Below are 18,223 nucleotides of genomic sequence, written 5' to 3'. Positions count from 1 at the left end.
TTGTCAGCGGAGTATGTTATAAATCCCGTCAGAACCATCGTTTGTTTTTATCATTTCTGAATTGTCAGCGGAGTATGTTATAAATCCCGTCAGAACCATCGTTTGTTTTTATCATTTCTGAATTGTCAATGGAGCATGTTATAAATCCCGTCAGAACCATAGTATTTCTTTATCATTTCTGAATTGTCAGCGGAGTATGTTATAAATCCCGTCAGAACCATAGTATTTCTTTATCATTTCTGAATTGTCAGCGGAGTATGTTATAAATCCTGTCAGAACCATAGTATTTCTTTATCATTTCTTAATTGTCAGCGGAGTATGTTATAAATCCCGTCAGAACCATAGTATTTCTTTATCATTTCTGAATTGTCAGCGGAGTATGTTATAAATCCCGTCAGAACCATCGTTTGTTTTTATCATTTCTGAATTGTCAGCGGAGTATGTTATAAATCCCGTCAGAACCATCGTTTGTTTTTATCATTTCTGAATTGTCAGCGGAGTATGTTATAAATCCCGTCAGAACCATCGTTTGTTTTTATCATTTCTGAATTGTCAGCGGAGTATGTTATAAATCCTGTCAGAACCATCGTTTGTTTTTATCATTTCTGAATTGTCAGCGGAGTATGTTATAAATCCTATCAGAACCATCGTTTGTTTTTATCATTTCTGAATTGTCAGCGGAGTATGTTATAAATCCCGTCAGAACCATCGTTTGTTTTTATCATTTCTGAATTGTCAGCGGAGTATGTTATAAATCCTGTCAGAACCATAGTATTTCTTTATCATTTCTGAATTGTGATCGGAGTATGTTATAAATCCCGTCAGAACCATAGTATTTCTTTATCATTTCTGAATTGTGATCGGAGTATGTTATAAATCCCGTCAGAACCATAGTATTTCTTTATCATTTCTTAATTGTCAGCGGAGTATGTTATAAATCCCGTCAGAACCGTAGTATTTCTTTATCATTTCTGAATTGTCAGCGGAGTATGTTATAAATCCCGTCAGAACCATCGTTTGTTTTTATCATTTCTGAATTGTCAGCGGAGTATGTTATAAATCCTGTCAGAACCATCGTTTGTTTTTATCATTTCTGAATTGTCAGCGGAGTATGTTATAAATCCCGTCAGAACCATCGTTTGTTTTTATCATTTCTGAATTGTCAGCGGAGTATGTTATAAATCCCGTCAGAACCATCGTTTGTTTTTATCATTTCTGAATTGTCAGCGGAGTATGTTATAAATCCTGTCAGAACCATCGTTTGTTTTTATCATTTCTGAATTGTCAGCGGAGTATGTTATAAATCCTGTCAGAACCATCGTTTGTTTTTATCATTTCTGAATTGTCAGCGGAGTATGTTATAAATCCCGTCAGAACCATCGTTTGTTTTTATCATTTCTGAATTGTCAATGGAGCATGTTATAAATCCTCTTAGAACTATAGTTGTTCTTCTTCATTTCCGAATTGTCAGCCGAGTATGTTATAAATTCCGTCAGAACCATAGTTGTTATTCATCATTTCTGAATTATCAGCGGAGTGTGTTATAAATCCCGTCAGAACCATAGTTTTTCCTTATCATTTCTGAATTGTCAGCGAAGTATGTTGTAAATCCCGTCAGAACCATAGTTTGTCTTTGTCATTTTGAATTGTCAGCGGAGTATGTTATAAATCCCGTCAGAACCATAGTATTTCTTTATCATTTCTGAATTGTCAGCGGAGTATGTTATAAATCCCGTCAGAACCATAGTATTTCTTTATCATTTCTTAATTGTCAGCGAAGTATGTTATAAATCCCGTCAGAACCATAGTATTTCTTTATCATTTTTGAATTGTCAGCGGAGTATGTTATAAATCCTGTCAGAACCATAGTATTTCTTTATCATTTTTGAATTGTCAGCGGAGTATGTTATAAATCCCGTCAGAACCATCGTTTGTTTTTATCATTTCTGAATTGTCAGCGGAGTATGTTATAAATCCCGTCAGAACCATCGTTTGTTTTTATCATTTCTGAATTGTCAGCGGAGTATGTTATAAATCCTGTCAGAACCATCGTTTGTTTTTATCATTTCTGAATTGTCAGCGGAGTATGTTATAAATCCCGTCAGAACCATCGTTTGTTTTTATCATTTCTGAATTGTCAATGGAGCATGTTATAAATCCTCTTAGAACTATAGTTGTTCTTCTTCATTTCCGAATTGTCAGCCGAGTATGTTATAAATTCCGTCAGAACCATAGTTGTTATTCATCATTTCTGAATTGTCAGCGGAGTGTGTTATAAATCCCGTCAGAACCATAGTTTTTCCTTATCATTTCTGAATTGTCAGCGAAGTATGTTGTAAATCCCGTCAGAACCATAGTTTGTCTTTGTCATTTTGAATTGTCAGCGGAGTATGTTATAAATCCCGTCAGAACCATAGTATTTCTTTATCATTTCTGAATTGTCAGCGGAGTATGTTATAAATCCCGTCAGAACCATAGTATTTCTTTATCATTTCTGAATTGTCAGCGAAGTATGTTATAAATCCCGTCAGAACCATAGTATTTCTTTATCATTTTTGAATTGTCAGCGGAGTATGTTATAAATCCCGTCAGAACCATAGTTTTCTTTATCATTTCTGAAATGTCGAAAGAGTATGTTATAAATCCCGTCAGAACCATAGTTTTCTTTATCAATTCTGTATTGTCAGCAGAGTATAATTATTATAAATCCCGTCAGAACCTTAGTTTTTATTTATCATTTCTGAATTGTCAGCGCAGTATGTTATAAATCCTGTCAGAACCTTAGTTTTTATTTATCACTTCTGAATTGTCTGCGAAGTATGTTTTTATATCCCGTCAGAACCGAAGTACTAACTACTGAGCTGTTGATACCCTCAGGGACAATCAGGACACCAAACTTGCAGGTCATAGTTTGAAAAAAATATATATATTTATAGTCATATATGATTGCGTTAGAAATCGCAAAATCTTATTTCAAAGGATAAAAAAATCCTACATATTACATCTTATTTTCGAACCTTAGACCGATTTTGTATTTTTTCGAAAATTTAAAATTATTTATATCTCTCTATTTCTTATAACATGTTTTTCTTCATCATATTTCCGGTTACAAGTATACTTAAAATTACTTTTCAACTCTTTGCAGAATTTGTAGATTCTGTTCATGCCCCTTTGATCACAGAGCTCCTAACATTTCTACGTTCCCCGGCTTTAAAATGTTTGGTTTTGAACGTTCCTAATGACGTCTCTCTCTCTCTCTCTCTCTCTCTCTCTCTCTCTCTCTCTCTCTCTGTGCATATGTAAAAAGGATATGATAAAACTATTAAAATGTCAGACTGTTCTAACAATTTTTACAGTTGAATATGTATAGTTATATTACTACATATTTTTCACCGGTATCCTTTTTGTCTTTTTTCATTCGATAGGATTTAAATACGAAGATCATAGAGTGTAAAAACACGACATCAAACATATCACATTTATAAATATCCCACAATAGTATCGATTGATAAAGATAAAATTGTTTATTTTATTTTGTCTTGTTCGGGAGAATACAATTCATACTAGGCCAAACAAACATATTGTTGTGTTTCCTGCCTGCATATATATCTACATGACATAAACTAATTATTCATGCATGTGGATATTTTTGGTTTTATAAAAATACGACAATTGGTTTAATCTCTCAACAAGAGACCAATGACGTAGAAGTTAGCATCTATAGGTTACCGTGTAGTCTTCAAGAATGAGCAAAACCCATACCGCATAGCAGGCTATAAAAGGTTCCGACATGACAAATGTAAAATTAACGGCCTGATTTATGCACAAAGCAATAAACGAAAAACAAATGTTATAATGTGCAGCAGCAACGAAAACCGCCACATGAACTACAGGCATGTTTGATAAGCACCTCTTATACACAAAACTTTTCCCTATGTTAAATATTTAGATATATAAAACTGTTTTACCTACTTGATATTATTTACTGCCAGGAGGTTTGTTTGGCCTAAATGAGAATTTGATCTTATTTTGGTTGTTTAAAAAAATTATCGTCGTAAATGTTTTGGTCAGAATATTGCGTTGATATAAGGTTTGTATTTATATTTGTTTTCGTTCAAGTCAAATTTGAAAAGTCTGGGAGCCATGAAGACAACAACAACCAATGATAAAGTAAACATACAAACGATGTCCAGACTTTACGAATTTGACTTGAACGAAAACAAATTGAAAAACAGACCTCGTATATCAACGCAATATTCTGACACTGCTCAAATCAGCAACGAAGATACTTTCTTTTTAATTTTCAATGAATGGGTCGGACCTTTTACCTTGCTCTTAGAACTGCACAAATGATATGTCAAGGTCATCCGCCCGTATAACGCGCACATCATTTCGTTTACACATCCAACAGAAAAGGCGTGTTGTGTTGTTATATTCGAACTATTACAGAACATTCGCCAAATTCTAAAAAGAAGAAAAATTATGATGCTAGATATTGCTTTTTTATTTGTTACTCAAATGGCATTTATGAAATTAGGGAAAGTCTTAAAACAAACCATGAAAAGTAGTAACACAAACTGGCCCTGAAAAATAACAAAAATACCGAACTCCAAGGAAAATTCAAAACGGAAAGTCCCTTATCAAATGGCAAAATCAAAAGCTCAAATACATCAAACGTATAAAAGACAAATGGCATATTCCTGACTTGGTACAGGCATTTCCTTATGTAGAAAATGGTGGATTAAACCTGGTTTTATAGCTAGCTAAACCTCTCACTAAATTTATTCCAAGGCATAAAAAAAATAAGAGGATGTGGTATATACATGATTGTCCGTGAGACAACTCTCCACCAGATATATTAACAGATATATAGATCACAATACGGCCTTCAACAAGGAGCAAAACCCATACCGCATGCCCATTTTTAAAAAAAACTCTTGTGTGTTTTGAATAAAATCGCGCATTTCTGATGATGTAACAATATTTTGAATGGTATATTTTGGCATTAGTAAAAAATTACCAAGAAGACATTCCAAAAAACAAAATTTATTTCTTAACGAAAAATTATGTTTTTTTTCTTTTAGATACAAAATATTTAATGTTGGTCAATTATATTCTTAAATGCCTATCTTTGTTTTTACATATATCAAAATGCGAAAGTAATATATCAATATACCGAAATAAATGTAAATGAATTTACTGCAAAATGAAAGGCAAGTTTAATATGTGATCATTAAACACTTACACATCTTGATGTTAAATCATCAAATAAAAGCTGTTTAAGGTGATATTGTGTACACGAACCAACAAAGCATTAGAAAACAAGTACCTGCCTTTTGATCCAAAGTTAATTCAATGGAGAAAAAGGGTAGCTTTGTGTGCCAACATCAAATATACCCTCAGATAAAGCTTTCAGATGACCAGTTAAATAGAGTTTAATTCCTTTTCTCTTTCTTTGAACTTATAAATGTTATTTAAAGTCTCCATTGAAAGTAAAGAATAAGCCGATGGATCTCAATGTCGGATATACTCCTCCCTAACAACGCCCCCTTGTATTCATTCTTTGTGCTATGTTTTTTTATTAACGATAAATTCATGAATATGCAGCTTCAAAAGAAGGAAACCTCTGTTGAATAAATATGTGACTGTCTTTGAAGTCTGTTGTAGCTGATATCAAAAGTAATATCTAATAAAATAAATTGATATATTAATACGAAAGGTCAGTAGTTTGTGTCTATTGTCTTTTTGTTGGTTTTTGTTCGTGCCAAGTACCGATCTCGTGAGTCAAACCTTTTTCAACTGATTTTAACACTTTTTTCTAATGTTGTGCTGTTACACCACTGCCCTAGGTTAGGGGAGCGTTGAGTGCTAATACACTGTTTAATACCGCTATATGCTTTATTTCCCTATCCGAAGCCATTCGCCTGTTGTCTAGTGCCTTGTAATTTTATAATAGAACTGATAATGGAAACGGGAAATGTGTCAAAGAGACAACAACCCGACCAAAGAGCACAAAACAACCTAAGGCCACCAATGGGTCTTCAACACAGCGAGTAAATCACGCATCCAGAGGCGGGCATCAGCTGACCCTTAAACAATAACGTATACAGCAAAATGGACGCCATATATTATAAGCTTACATCAGGCATTTGCCAATAAATTAGCACCTGTCTGTTTACATGATTTATTAAATGTAAAAGATTGTAAATATTCTTTCAGATATAGTAATAAACTGGATATACCACATGTAAAAACTACACAGTTTGGTAAAAAAAGTTTTAAATTTGCAGCTGCTACTCTGTGGAACAGCCTACCTGACCATTTCAGGACTGAAAACAGTTTTTCTCAATTTAAGAGCCTTATACAGTCTTGGAATGGTTCAAAATGTTGTTGTTCTGCTTGTAGATAAGCTTTTTCATATTTTAGAAGTTGCTCTAACATGTTATTATGCCTTAAATTTTTGCATGTGTGGTATATTTTATTTGTGCTTAATTTTAGTTGTGCTTAATTTTTTAGTTGTGCTTCAGCGTTGGCTTTAGATATGTATTTTAAAAGTGTTTTGCATGTATTTTGCTATGACTGTGCTGTTATATATCCTGTCTGCATGTTGTGTGTTTTAATGTTGTGTTTGTGTTACCTTATATTTCGGTAAAAAGCTCTTAAGAGCTTATGTTTGTATTGTTATATGTGAACCGAATCAAAATAAAACTTTCGTATTCGTATTCGTATTAGTCTCTAGATTTCGTGTTTGTTTTTTTTAATATCGTCGTATTTTCTCTTGTCCTGAAATTCAGGTTTTATTTTTCTATTTGTCTCGTTTGACTGTTACTTGATTTCCTCTTCAACACACTTTGCACAATAATTTGGGTCCTCAGTGCCCTTCAACTTCGTACTTTACTTGGCGTTTTATTTTTTTAGATTCGAGCGTTACTGATGAGTCTTTTGTAGACGAATCACCCGCCCAGCGTACTAAATTATATGCCTGGTATCTTGGATTTGAGTTTTTTGTTTGTATATACTAATGAACAAAACGTATATGGAGTATACGTCAGCCTGAAAGTAAGCCACCATCACACAAAACCATATAGGACGCCAAAAATAAAGAATAAATATCGATGGACAGAACATTTTGCCGTAATGCCTAGTTCGGTGCGGTGTAAATTGTACAGTAATGCCTTGTTCGATGTTAAGTAAATCGTACAGTAATGCCTTATTCGGTGTACAGTAAATTATACAGTAATGCCTTATTCGGTGTACAGTAAATTGTAGTACAGTAGTGCTTTGTTCTGTGTGAAGTTAATTGTACAGTAGCACCTTGTTCTGTGTGCAGTTAATTATACAGAAGCACCTTGTTCTGTGTGAAGTTAATTATACAGTTGTGCCTTGTTCGGTGTGAAGTTAATTGTACAGTAGCACCTTGTTTTGTGTGCAGTTAATAATACAGTAGTACCTTGTTCTGTGTGAAATTAATTGTACAGTAGTGCCTTGTTCTTTGTGATGTTAATTGTACAGAAGCACCTTGTTCTGTGTGAAGTAAATTGTACAGTAGTGCCTTGTTCTGTGTGAAGTTAATTGTACAGTAGTACCTTGTTCTTTGTGAAGTTAATTGTACAGTAGTGCCTTGTTCTGTGTGAAGTTAATTGTACAGTTGTGCCTTGTTCTGTGTGCAGCTAATTGTACAGTAGTGCCTTGTTCTGTGGGAAGTTAATTGTACAGTAGTGCCTTGTTCTGTGTGAAGTTAATTGTACAGTAGTGCCTTGTTTTGTGTGCATTTAATTGTACAGTAGTGCCTTGTTCTGTGTGAAGTTAATTGTACAGTAGTGCCTTGTTCTATGTGAAGTTAATTGTACAGTAGTGCCTTGTTCTGTGTGAGGTTAATTGTACAGTAGTGCCTTGTTCTTTGTGAAGTTTATTGTACAGTAGTGCCTTGTTCTGTGTGAAGTTAATTGTACAGTTGCACCTTATTCTGTGTGAAGTTAATTGTACAGTTGCACCTTGTTCTGTGTGAAGTTAATTGTACAGTATAGTGCCTTGTTTTATGTGCAGTAAATTGTACAGTATTGTAGTGTTCGATAAGCAGTGCCTTGTTTTGTGTGCAGTAGATTGTACAGTAGTGCCTTGTTCGATATGCAGTAAATTATACAGAAGTGCCTTGTTCGATATGCAGTAAATTGTACAGTAGCACCTTGTTCGATGTGCAGTAAATTGTACAGTAGTGCCTTGTTCGATATGCAGTAAATTGTACAGTAGTGCCTTGTTCGATGTGCAGTAAATTGTACAATAGTGCCTTTTTCGATATGCAGTAAATTGTACAGTAGTGCCTTGTTCGATGTGCAGTAAATTGTACAGTATTGTAGTGTTTGATAAGCAGCAAATTGACCAGCAGTGCCTTGTTTTGTATGCAGTAAATTGTACAGTAGTGCCTTGTTCGATGTGCTGTAAATTGTTCAGTATTGTAGTGTTTGATATGCAGCAAATTGTCCAGCAGTGCCTTGTTTTGTATGCAGTAAATTGTACAGTAGTGCCTTGTTCGATGTGCAGTAAATTGTACAGTATTGTAGTGTTTGATAAGCAGCAAATTGTCCAGCAGTGCCTTGTTTTGTATGCAGTAAATTGTACAGTAGTGCCTTGTTCGATGTGCAGTAAATTGTACAGTAGTGCCTTGTTCAATGTGCAGTAAATTGTACAGTAGTGCCTTGTTCGATATGAAGTAAATTGTATAGTATTGCCTCGTTCGATGTGCAGTAAATTGTACAGTAGTGCCTTGTTCGATATGCAGTAAATTGTACAGTAGTGCCTTGTTCGATGTGCAGTAGTTTATACAGTAATGCCTGATTCGATGTGCTGTACTGCATTGTTCGATATGCAGTATATTTTACGGCATTGTAGTGCTCGATAAGCAGGAAATTGTACGGTATTGCCTTAATTGTTCGATGTACATTTCTTGGTTCACAACTAGGAACTTAATTGTGAACAGCTCTCGATATCATAGTTAAATACACGTGGTGCTTTATAAAAACCACGTATGGACGTGTGGACCTTTAACCTGTGTGGATTTTTATAAAATACCCGTGTGCAGCTTTATGAAAACAATAAGCCTTTAAGAAGCCTCATCCGTTGACAATGTGGTATGAATGCCAATGAGACAACTATCCATCCAAGTCACAATGTGTAAAAAGTAAACAATTATAGGTCAAAGTACGGCCTTCAACACGGAGCCTTGGCTATTATCAACTGCACACTTTGCCATGAATAAGATAGGATCCATCGGCGAACGTTCGATTTGAACTGTACATGTCTTTGCAAGTTCAGAGGGATTCACCGACTAGCGCTTAATTTACAAGAGAGAGAGAGAGAGAGAGAGAGAGAGAGAGAGAGAGAGAGAGAGACCAATTGGTGGCCTTGGGCTGTTTTCTACTCTTTGGTCGGGTTGTTGTCTCTTCGACACATTCCCCGTTTAAATTCTCAATATTTTAGTGTATAGACTCGTAACAATTCAGAGCTTTATATATATATGTATTATATAGACGCATGTCTATTGTTGAAGATTGAATGTTGACGGGTATAGTTTTAATTGAGGGAAGGGGTACTATTGGCATTGAACCAACGCCTTTTTTATTCATAGTAATAAATTATAGGATCATAACGTCCATAAGGACTAACAGTCCATCGACAATGACATTGATCGACCCAATGGTAATAAATTATGAGATCATAACATCCATAAGGACTTACAGTCCATCGACAATGGCATAGATCGACCCATGAGATCATAACATCCATAAGGACTAACAGTCCACCGACAATGGTATTGATCGACCCATGAGATCATAACATCCATAAGGACTAACAGTCCATCGACTATGGCATTGATCGACCAATGAGATTATAACATCCATAAGGACTAACAGTCCATCGACAATGGCATTGATTGACCAATGAGACATCCATAAAGACCTATAGTCCACCGACAATGGCATTGATCGACCCATGAGATCATAACATCCATAAGGACTAACAGTCCATCTACAATGGCATTGATTGACCCATGAGATCATAACATTCATTAGGACTAACAGTCCACAGACAATGGCATTGATCGACCCATGAGATCATTACATTCATTAGGACTAACAGTCCATCGACAATGTCATTGATCGACCCATAAGATCATAACATCCATTAGGACTAACAGTCCATCGACAATGGCATTGATTGACCCATGAGATCATAACATTCATAAGGACTTACAGTCTATCGACAATGGCATTGATTTACCCAATGATATTAAATTATGAGATCATAACATCCATATGAAGGTGAACTGTGGTTTATTTTTATCAATAGTACCGCTTAAGTCGACGCTAGGGGCCGTCTTGACCTTGTTGTAGGGTATGAATGATTCGTTCATTGTTGAAGACCCTACATCAACTGTCAAGATGAAGAACAGGAATAAAAGCCCTGTTCATTGATATTTTCTATGTTTTCTATGTATTGTGTGCTATTTTATTCCATGTACATTTATTCCATATCCTTTCTTTTTCTATAAGGACTAACAGTCTATCAACAATGGCATTGATCGACCCATGAGATCATAACATCCATAAGGACTAACAGTCCATCGACAATGACATTGATCGACCCAATGATAATAAATTATGAGATCATAACATTTATAAGGACTAACAGTCCATCGACAATGGCATTGATCGACCCAATGATAATAAATTATGAGATCATAACATCCATAGGGACTAACAGTCCATCGACAATGGCATTGATCGACCCATGAGATCATAACATCCATAAGGACTAACAGTCCACCGACAATGGCATTGATCGACCCATGAGATCATAACATCCATAAGGACTAACAGTCCATCGACAATGGCATTGATCGACCCATGAGATCATAACATCCATAAGGCCTTACAGTCTATCGACAATGGCATTGATCGACCCAATGAAAATAAATTATGAGATCATAACATCCATAAGGACTTACAGTCTATCGACAATGGCATTGATCAACCCATGAGATAATAACATCCATAAGGACTAACAGTCCATCGACAATGGCATTGATCGACCCATGAGATCATAACATCCATAAGGACTAACAGTCCACCGCACGAGATAATATGCAGTCCTTAAAATTTATCTAAGGGAGCTACCATTTGATTTTTATGGGGCTAGGATGAAATTTGAAAAAAGAGGCAGGACAGGAGTTTTGAGTAAAAAAAAGGCAGGATGAGCAACTTGGAAAAAAAGGCAGGACGACAATTTATGTAAAAAAAAGTCAGGATAAACTAATAAAAAAAAGGCAGGACCAAATAGAGTGAAAAATAAAAAACCAGGATAGATTACAACTAGAAAAAAAATGCAGGACAAAATTTTTCATCCATCTTTCAAGAAGAGACTTCCAAAGTGTCGGAATCATCGTCTACGCCATCCACGACAATTTACATGTAAGGAAAACATTTCACTTGAGTGATAACCATAGATTTGTGTCGACTTAAACATAACTGTTCGTCTAAAATAATCTTTAACAAGATATGAAATGCATTCTTTAAAGTTTATCTAAATAAATATTTATTTGAAAAACAAAACTTAAAAAAGCAATAAAAAAGCACTAGTTTCCATACAGCACTTTTGTATGAGATTATTTACACTTTTCAAGAAGAGATTTCGACACTGTCGTCGAAACTGTCGGACTCATCATCAATGCCATCCACATCAACATCTTCGTCTTCTGATAGGTCCCTTTCAACTTCCGTTTCTTGATCTTTTAAGCGTTTTGTATCGTGTGTTTTTAAATGCTTACTCAAATGGTCACTTCTCATAAATCGTTTACCACATTCTTTACAGCCAAATCTCTTTTCACCCGTATGAGTTCGCAAATGTCGTTGAAGTTCGTCAGATCTTGTGAAACTTTTTCCACAAAACAGCCAGTTACAAACAAATGGACGTTCACCCGAATGCCATCGTAAATGTGCTTTTAAATGTGACGTTTTACCATAAACCTTTCCACATCCGGGTATATGACAAATATGTTGCTTCTTTTTAGAAGGGTTGTCAGATCCTTTAGAATTTTGGCAGTTTGGACATCTGCAGCGACGACACCGTCGGGTTGGTGCTATTATCGGCCTTACATTTTGAAGCATACTAGCAAGCTGATTTCGGTATTGTATGTCCCCAATTCTACCTGACACAGCTATCTCAGATGCTCCAAAAAGTTTCATTTCCGGTAAGTGAGTTTGGGGAGACTGCACGCTCCACCATGGTATTTCAGCTTCCGATGCAGCTGGTGGAGACATTTGTTGTGAAGATATCGACATTCCAGGTGATGGCAATGGTGTCAGTTGTGGTGATCGTAACAAAACATTAGAAGTCGGCTGAATAATTTGTCCTCTTGTTGCAATCATGTTTTCATGGCGCATTCGCGCTTGGTGCATTTCATAACTGAAGTGTTCCCTCTGTAATTGCATTTCTCTTTGAAGTTTCATATCGTGATAGTTTTGTGAGTTGATTTGTTGGGTAAGCTGGTGTAATGGTGGTCTCATTTGTGATGTCATTTCCGGTAAACTATTACATTGCCAGTTAGTTTGCATACTATTAGGTGATGGTTGAACAAGTCTTTGATCACAATTAATCCGTTGGGGAGGAGGCATATCTGCGCATAAATAACGAAGTTCACTTCCAAAATTTTCTGCTACATGGCTCTAAAATAAAAAGAAATGGAATTATATTGAGTAAATTTTCAAAACAAATTGCTCAATAAAGTAAACTAAGACAATTATGAAAAACAAAAATGTCCAGTAGAATAATTGACAGATGACTGTTTGTTCAACGGCCAGTGGAAAATATTTCATGCATATTCAGAACGAAAACAAAACAGCATTAGTATAATCATTTATACCGTACTGGGTTCTGCAAAGTTGTTTGGCCGAGATGAATGTGGGGATGGATGGATGTAAAGCTTCCACTGGCGTATATAACTTGCATAACAAAACAAGAACGTGCAAAGATGTGAAGATGAACCATGTCTTGTTCTACATCGACACGCCGAGTCGTATGATTATCAGAACGTACCATTCAGAAAGAGACGTGTCACCTTACCCAGACACAGTATTCTGACTAAGAGTAAACCCTCAGTGTTCTTACTTCTAAAATTCGTGCTTAGCGGAGGAGCAGCAAATTATTATTTCAAGTCCTTGCTTTGGTCGACATAGAGGCGAGCAGGCTGACACGTGACCTCCTATGTAAAGAAGAATATGTTAGACAGGAACAGAATCAAGATATTCGAGATGTAAAGAAAAACAAAAATAATAAAGAACAATATTTCCCTCCTACTCATCTTTATACAAAACAATCTTTCTTTGAAGGAAAATTTGATATTGTGAAAGTTCAAAAGAGATATCTTCGGATTGACTCTATCAACCATTGAATTCGATCTCGTTTATTGAATTTCAAGTCTCGAATTTCAAACTTGATACCACCCGAATTTCGAATTTCGAAGCAGGATTTCAGGATTTACATGTCCCCCCCCGCCCCCCCAACCCCCCCCCCCCCCCCCCCCCCCCCCCAGGCCTACCCTTGCCCATCGCCACAAAAAAAAATCTCCCAACCCAAAACTTTTTTTTATTTTTCTAACGAAACTAAAGTTTGTTATAAAATACATAGGTATGGTTATTATGGAAATGAAATGTTTCATAATTTTGTTTAATTACTTTGATCAATTTATATAATTATTTTAAATCTCATGTAATTAGTTTTAATATAAATAGGTTTAACATGGAATCAAGTGACAATATTAATACGCTAAATTAGTTATCGTACAAGCGAAATATTTTTAATACAAATATTTTATGACTGTGTGTGGTCTATATTCTTTTAAAGGGCAGTAAAATAGTAATTCAACATCTAAAAGCCCATATTCGTTTTTGATATATTAAGTTTCTTTCAAAAAATATATTTGTATCAAAAATGTACGAAAGTATTCAACTGACTTTGGATGCAACATTGAAGGCTTAAATGGTTGAGTAAAATGGACATGGAGGTTTTTTGAAAGAATTCCATCGGATTTAAATAAAATATTACAATATATATGATTTTCTACTAAAATATTGATTGTTGGTTGCTTAACGTCCAGTGGCAAATATTTCATGCATGTTCAGGTCTCCTAAAATAAAGATAAAAGATACAACAAGGGAGAATCAAGTTCTAACTGTTCCCTCGCTTTGTAAAATGTTCACATTTAATAATTACTCATTGGGTGTATAACAGGTGCGATTTCACGCCGTGTTTTCACACTTAATATACATATTATTAATTCGACACCTTTTTACCAAAGGCATATTTACAAACATTTAGCTCAACTGTTATGTTTCAATTAGGTTTCCTGCGTTTATATAAAGATAACCTATATGGGTAAAAGGTCGCGCTTTGATGTTTTCGGGAAGGCAAAATTGATATTTATTTGAATAAGTTATAGCAAAATGTGTATAAAATATATTAAATTCCTACGAACTATTTCATCACATTAAACAGCGACGTGAGAATTTAAATCTTTTAGAATTTTTTCCAATTTTAACATGGATTTTGTTTCTTAAATAGATAAATTAGTCATATAGGTAAATTATATTTCATATACCGTTAAACCTTGACTAGATGTTTAATTGTCTGTTTCCAAAATTCCGTGTGTCAGCCATTTTGTACTTTTATTTAATTTGAAACTTTAAAATATTCATTTAATTTTAATATGAAAACAAATTTTGTTTCTCACTGCATTTACCAACAACATTGTTTAATTGGGGATGTCCATTATATTTACAACAGCAATGATATCTATGCTTCCCTAATTAATCCCTTTGAACATAATATGTTATACTTTCAAATTCTAAAACAATGACATTGCACACCCAAAAACATATTCTAAATATGAAAAAGTGGTATTTAAATGTACATCATCTCATTACATTCAGTAAATAGAATCAACATTTTATATCAATAAAACCCTACACCAATGCTCAATACTTATAATAACACATGCATTATTTTGCATTTTGGCCATTATTCTAATATATACGCAAAATATATGGTCTTCAACAATGTAATTCATTCTTATTAAAAAAAAAGACAAAAAACAAAAATTAGAGGCCACCTATAATACACAAATTACCCTAATTTAAACCTGTTAAAAAGTATATTATAATGCTCAAACAGGAGCTTTAAATTACTGATCTAATACTTTCTAAATGATGCAGTTTATACAAATATTTTAATGTGTCAATTCATTTACGTCATCTGGGACAAATTATTTATTTATACGTATATATAGATGTATTTACCCAATTATTCCTTTACAATCAAAATTTGAGTATCTTCACAATAAATGTATACCATCACACAATGGGAAATCATGTTTATGATAACTTTTAAAGCAATTAAAAGTCCTTCAATTGTCCTTTTTTGCCAAACAAAATCATGTATATTTTATAAAATAAATACCGCACACAATTGATTGCTACAATAATGAGAAAACAGAATTAATTCATTTAACATTTCATTTCTTATTGCAGCCTTCTGTAAAATTTGTTTTACTGATACTCGTAATGAACCAATTAGTATCCCATAATAATCATTCAACAGGGTCACGCGGCGGTTATGTCATCTAACGTCACGCGCAGTGATGTCATCACATACTAATGTCACGCGCTTTGTTAGATAATACTAATTTATTCTTGAAATAAAAAGAATCTTGACAAGTTATAAATTAACTTTTAATAAAAAAAAATTATGTTAAATTTAAAAATACAATAAATGATGTTTGGGGGGTAAGCTGCCTCGTTGGGTGTTTTTAATTATTGACACCCACACCACCTTCAACCAATTATTTGAAACACAACAGGCAATTGATTATTCAATCAATAAAAAAATGAAATGGATTAAATAAAACTAAACAATCAATTAATTAGTGAATTCTTTAGTGGTTATCAAGTAAAGATTAAAAAATAAAAAAAAAACATTTCATTTTTGTTTTTAATATTTTTTGTTTTGTTCAATAGAAAAACTAATTCCTAAATTGATAAATCAATTGATCCATAAGTGGTGTTATATATTTCTAATAGCATTACAAAGTGAAAAATTTCATCAATTTGTCATTTTTGTTAAAAAAATAATAATTAACGTGTTGTTAGAGGAAATAAGCAGATCCCTATTAATGAACTACAGTTAAAATTCATATTAATTAATATCATAATACGTTTAATAAATATTTCAAATCTTACCGGAAAATAATGAAGAGCTTGAGGTGTAGCAATAACCGTAGCCATGATTAATAATTACTCCAACTTTTCCACAGACATCTAAATACCTAAGTGTGATTTTTGGCAATATACAACGACATTAAATGTGTAATAGCTCGTTAAAATGTATATTCTCCTCCCAAAACTCCGCATTTTTCTCATGAAATAGTGTATTAAACTTATTACCTTAGATCTTCCGTCAACCAATCGTATCGTGTTATTATCTCTTTGATGTTTACCGCCGGCCAATTGTAATCAATATTAAGGAGGGTTTTAGGAAATTAAATCCTTTCAGCCCATATGCTTCTTAAGAAAGTTTGTTGACACGTATAATAGCTGCGATTATGTATTGTTATTTCTGAGGTTGTCCGGGGCGGGAAACTAATCGCCTCGCGGCGAGTTTACACATATAAATAATTGGATCTAAAACATCAAAGGAATTTACCGACACTTTATTCAGGTGTAAAAGGCACGTGGTATATATTTCATTTACCTGTTCAAATCTTGATTCTTTTGAGGTTTGTATATAAGATATCCGATTGATGAAGTGGGTTTGTTAAATGTTACTTGATAAAGTGTATATCTGAGGAGCCGATGGTTAGATACGTACTTTGTAGTAAGGAATTACCGACTCAATCTTTGTTGTTATATATCACATTATATTGTAGATGAAATTCCAAATTAGTGTCTCATTTCTATCCATGTCTATACAAAAGATATACTGTCTATTTTTTCAGTGTATTGTTTTAGGATTGATTGATTGGGGATTAATGCCACTTTCAGCACTGTTTGCTATATCGTGGCTACACATTTAGGAGATAACTGTATTGCTTTGGTTAAATATTGTTTGCAAGATGTTCAGCGATCAATATTTCATGCATAATTTGGGCGTCAGATATATAAGCAATACGTAAGAGAATGAACATGTCCAACATTAACATATGGAAGGAAAGGACTATATCCCATGATTGTTTACCCCAGAAAATAAACATTTTAAAAACCCTCAAATTTGCTCAGTATAACGGAATGTATAAAATTAAAAGATACTTGTCAATTAGGTATATTATCAATGTAATGAATTCATAATTGCGTGCTGGTATACACATATTGCATGAAATGAGGAAACATTTCATGCAATTTTCAATCTATATTTTCTTGTGCATAAATAAGAACAAATAATATTAGAGAAGTTTTCTTTTAGCAATTAAAACAAGCTCATCAAATATAAAACAAATAATTGGATGCCTATATTTTTCCAATGGTAACTCGTCAAATGTGGTTTTCTCTTCTGATATACTTTTTCTTTAGTCATCTGATGGCAAATTTAAGGGGGGAAATGATATCTTTACGAACATTGTTTTGCTTTAAAAGTGGCATAACTCTCTTTGATGTTAAAATAACGAATGCACCAGTTGTATTCCTTGTTGATAGATCGGCTGAATGTTTGATACAGCTGGTACTTTTGCCCTACAGCAGTTCACGTACGAATCCCTGAAAGAGTTGTTGAAAGGATTTTTTAATGCTCAATGACGAGACACACTCACTTGACACGAAATACTCCTTTGTTTATCAGCAATCATTATGCTACCTCTTCTTTAGAAAAAAAATCTACATTTTACCTCCCTCCCCTCCCCCGAGCCAATATCTTCCAATAACAAGAAAAACTTCGACCGATATGTTTCTTCAATCAGCAAAATATACCTACCTATGTATGTGTGTCTTTAAATCCAATTACCCCTGACACCCCCTCCCCCTCCCTTCACAAGGCAGGTCAATGTACACCCTGTGTCAACACTTTGAAATTTTCCCCATGCACTGTATAACATGCATATTGTTACATCTGCTCACCAGGAACATATCCACTTATGTTCCCCCGGAAAAAATATTTGTTCCTGTTCATGTTATCCTCTGTTACC

The 18,223-nt window shown here is 34.2% G+C and overlaps 1 protein-coding gene across 2 annotated transcripts; it reads right to left on the bottom strand.

The window, feature by feature from the left end:
* Positions 1-11,556: 11,556 nt before the first annotated feature.
* Positions 11,557-16,624, bottom strand: LOC127717445 (transcription factor Sp5-like). Of its 2 annotated transcripts, none has more exons than XM_052223086.1 (2): positions 16,494-16,624; positions 11,557-12,722 (listed from the first exon to the last, which is right to left on the bottom strand). In XM_052223086.1, exon 2 carries the CDS (start codon positions 12,669-12,671, stop codon positions 11,676-11,678), a length of 996 nt encoding a protein of 331 aa, XP_052079046.1. In that variant the 5' UTR covers positions 12,672-12,722; positions 16,494-16,624; the 3' UTR covers positions 11,557-11,675. The 2 variants fall into 2 exon arrangements, with proteins under 2 accessions (XP_052079046.1, XP_052079045.1); XM_052223085.1 differs by lacking the exon at positions 16,494-16,624 and adding an exon at positions 16,290-16,485.
* Between the last annotated feature and the right edge of the window lie 1,599 nt (positions 16,625-18,223).

The sequence above is a fragment of the Mytilus californianus genome, unplaced genomic scaffold, assembly GCF_021869535.1.
Source record: "Mytilus californianus isolate M0D057914Y unplaced genomic scaffold, xbMytCali1.0.p SCAF_10, whole genome shotgun sequence".
Taxonomy (NCBI): domain Eukaryota; kingdom Metazoa; phylum Mollusca; class Bivalvia; order Mytilida; family Mytilidae; genus Mytilus; species Mytilus californianus.
The sequence above is the reverse complement of the archived record's forward strand: the minus strand, read 5'-3'. Positions and strand labels throughout refer to the sequence as shown.

Bases quoted from the DNA above. Each gene is read 5' to 3' on its own strand.
- LOC127717445 (XM_052223085.1), bottom strand. From the start codon at position 16,334: ATGGCTACGGTTATTGCTACACCTCAAGCTCTTCATTATTTTCCG. The intron at 12,723-16,289 runs GTAAGATTTGAA...TTTTTATTTTAG, and splicing joins AAGCTCTTCATTATTTTCCG to AGCCATGTAGCAGAAAATTT.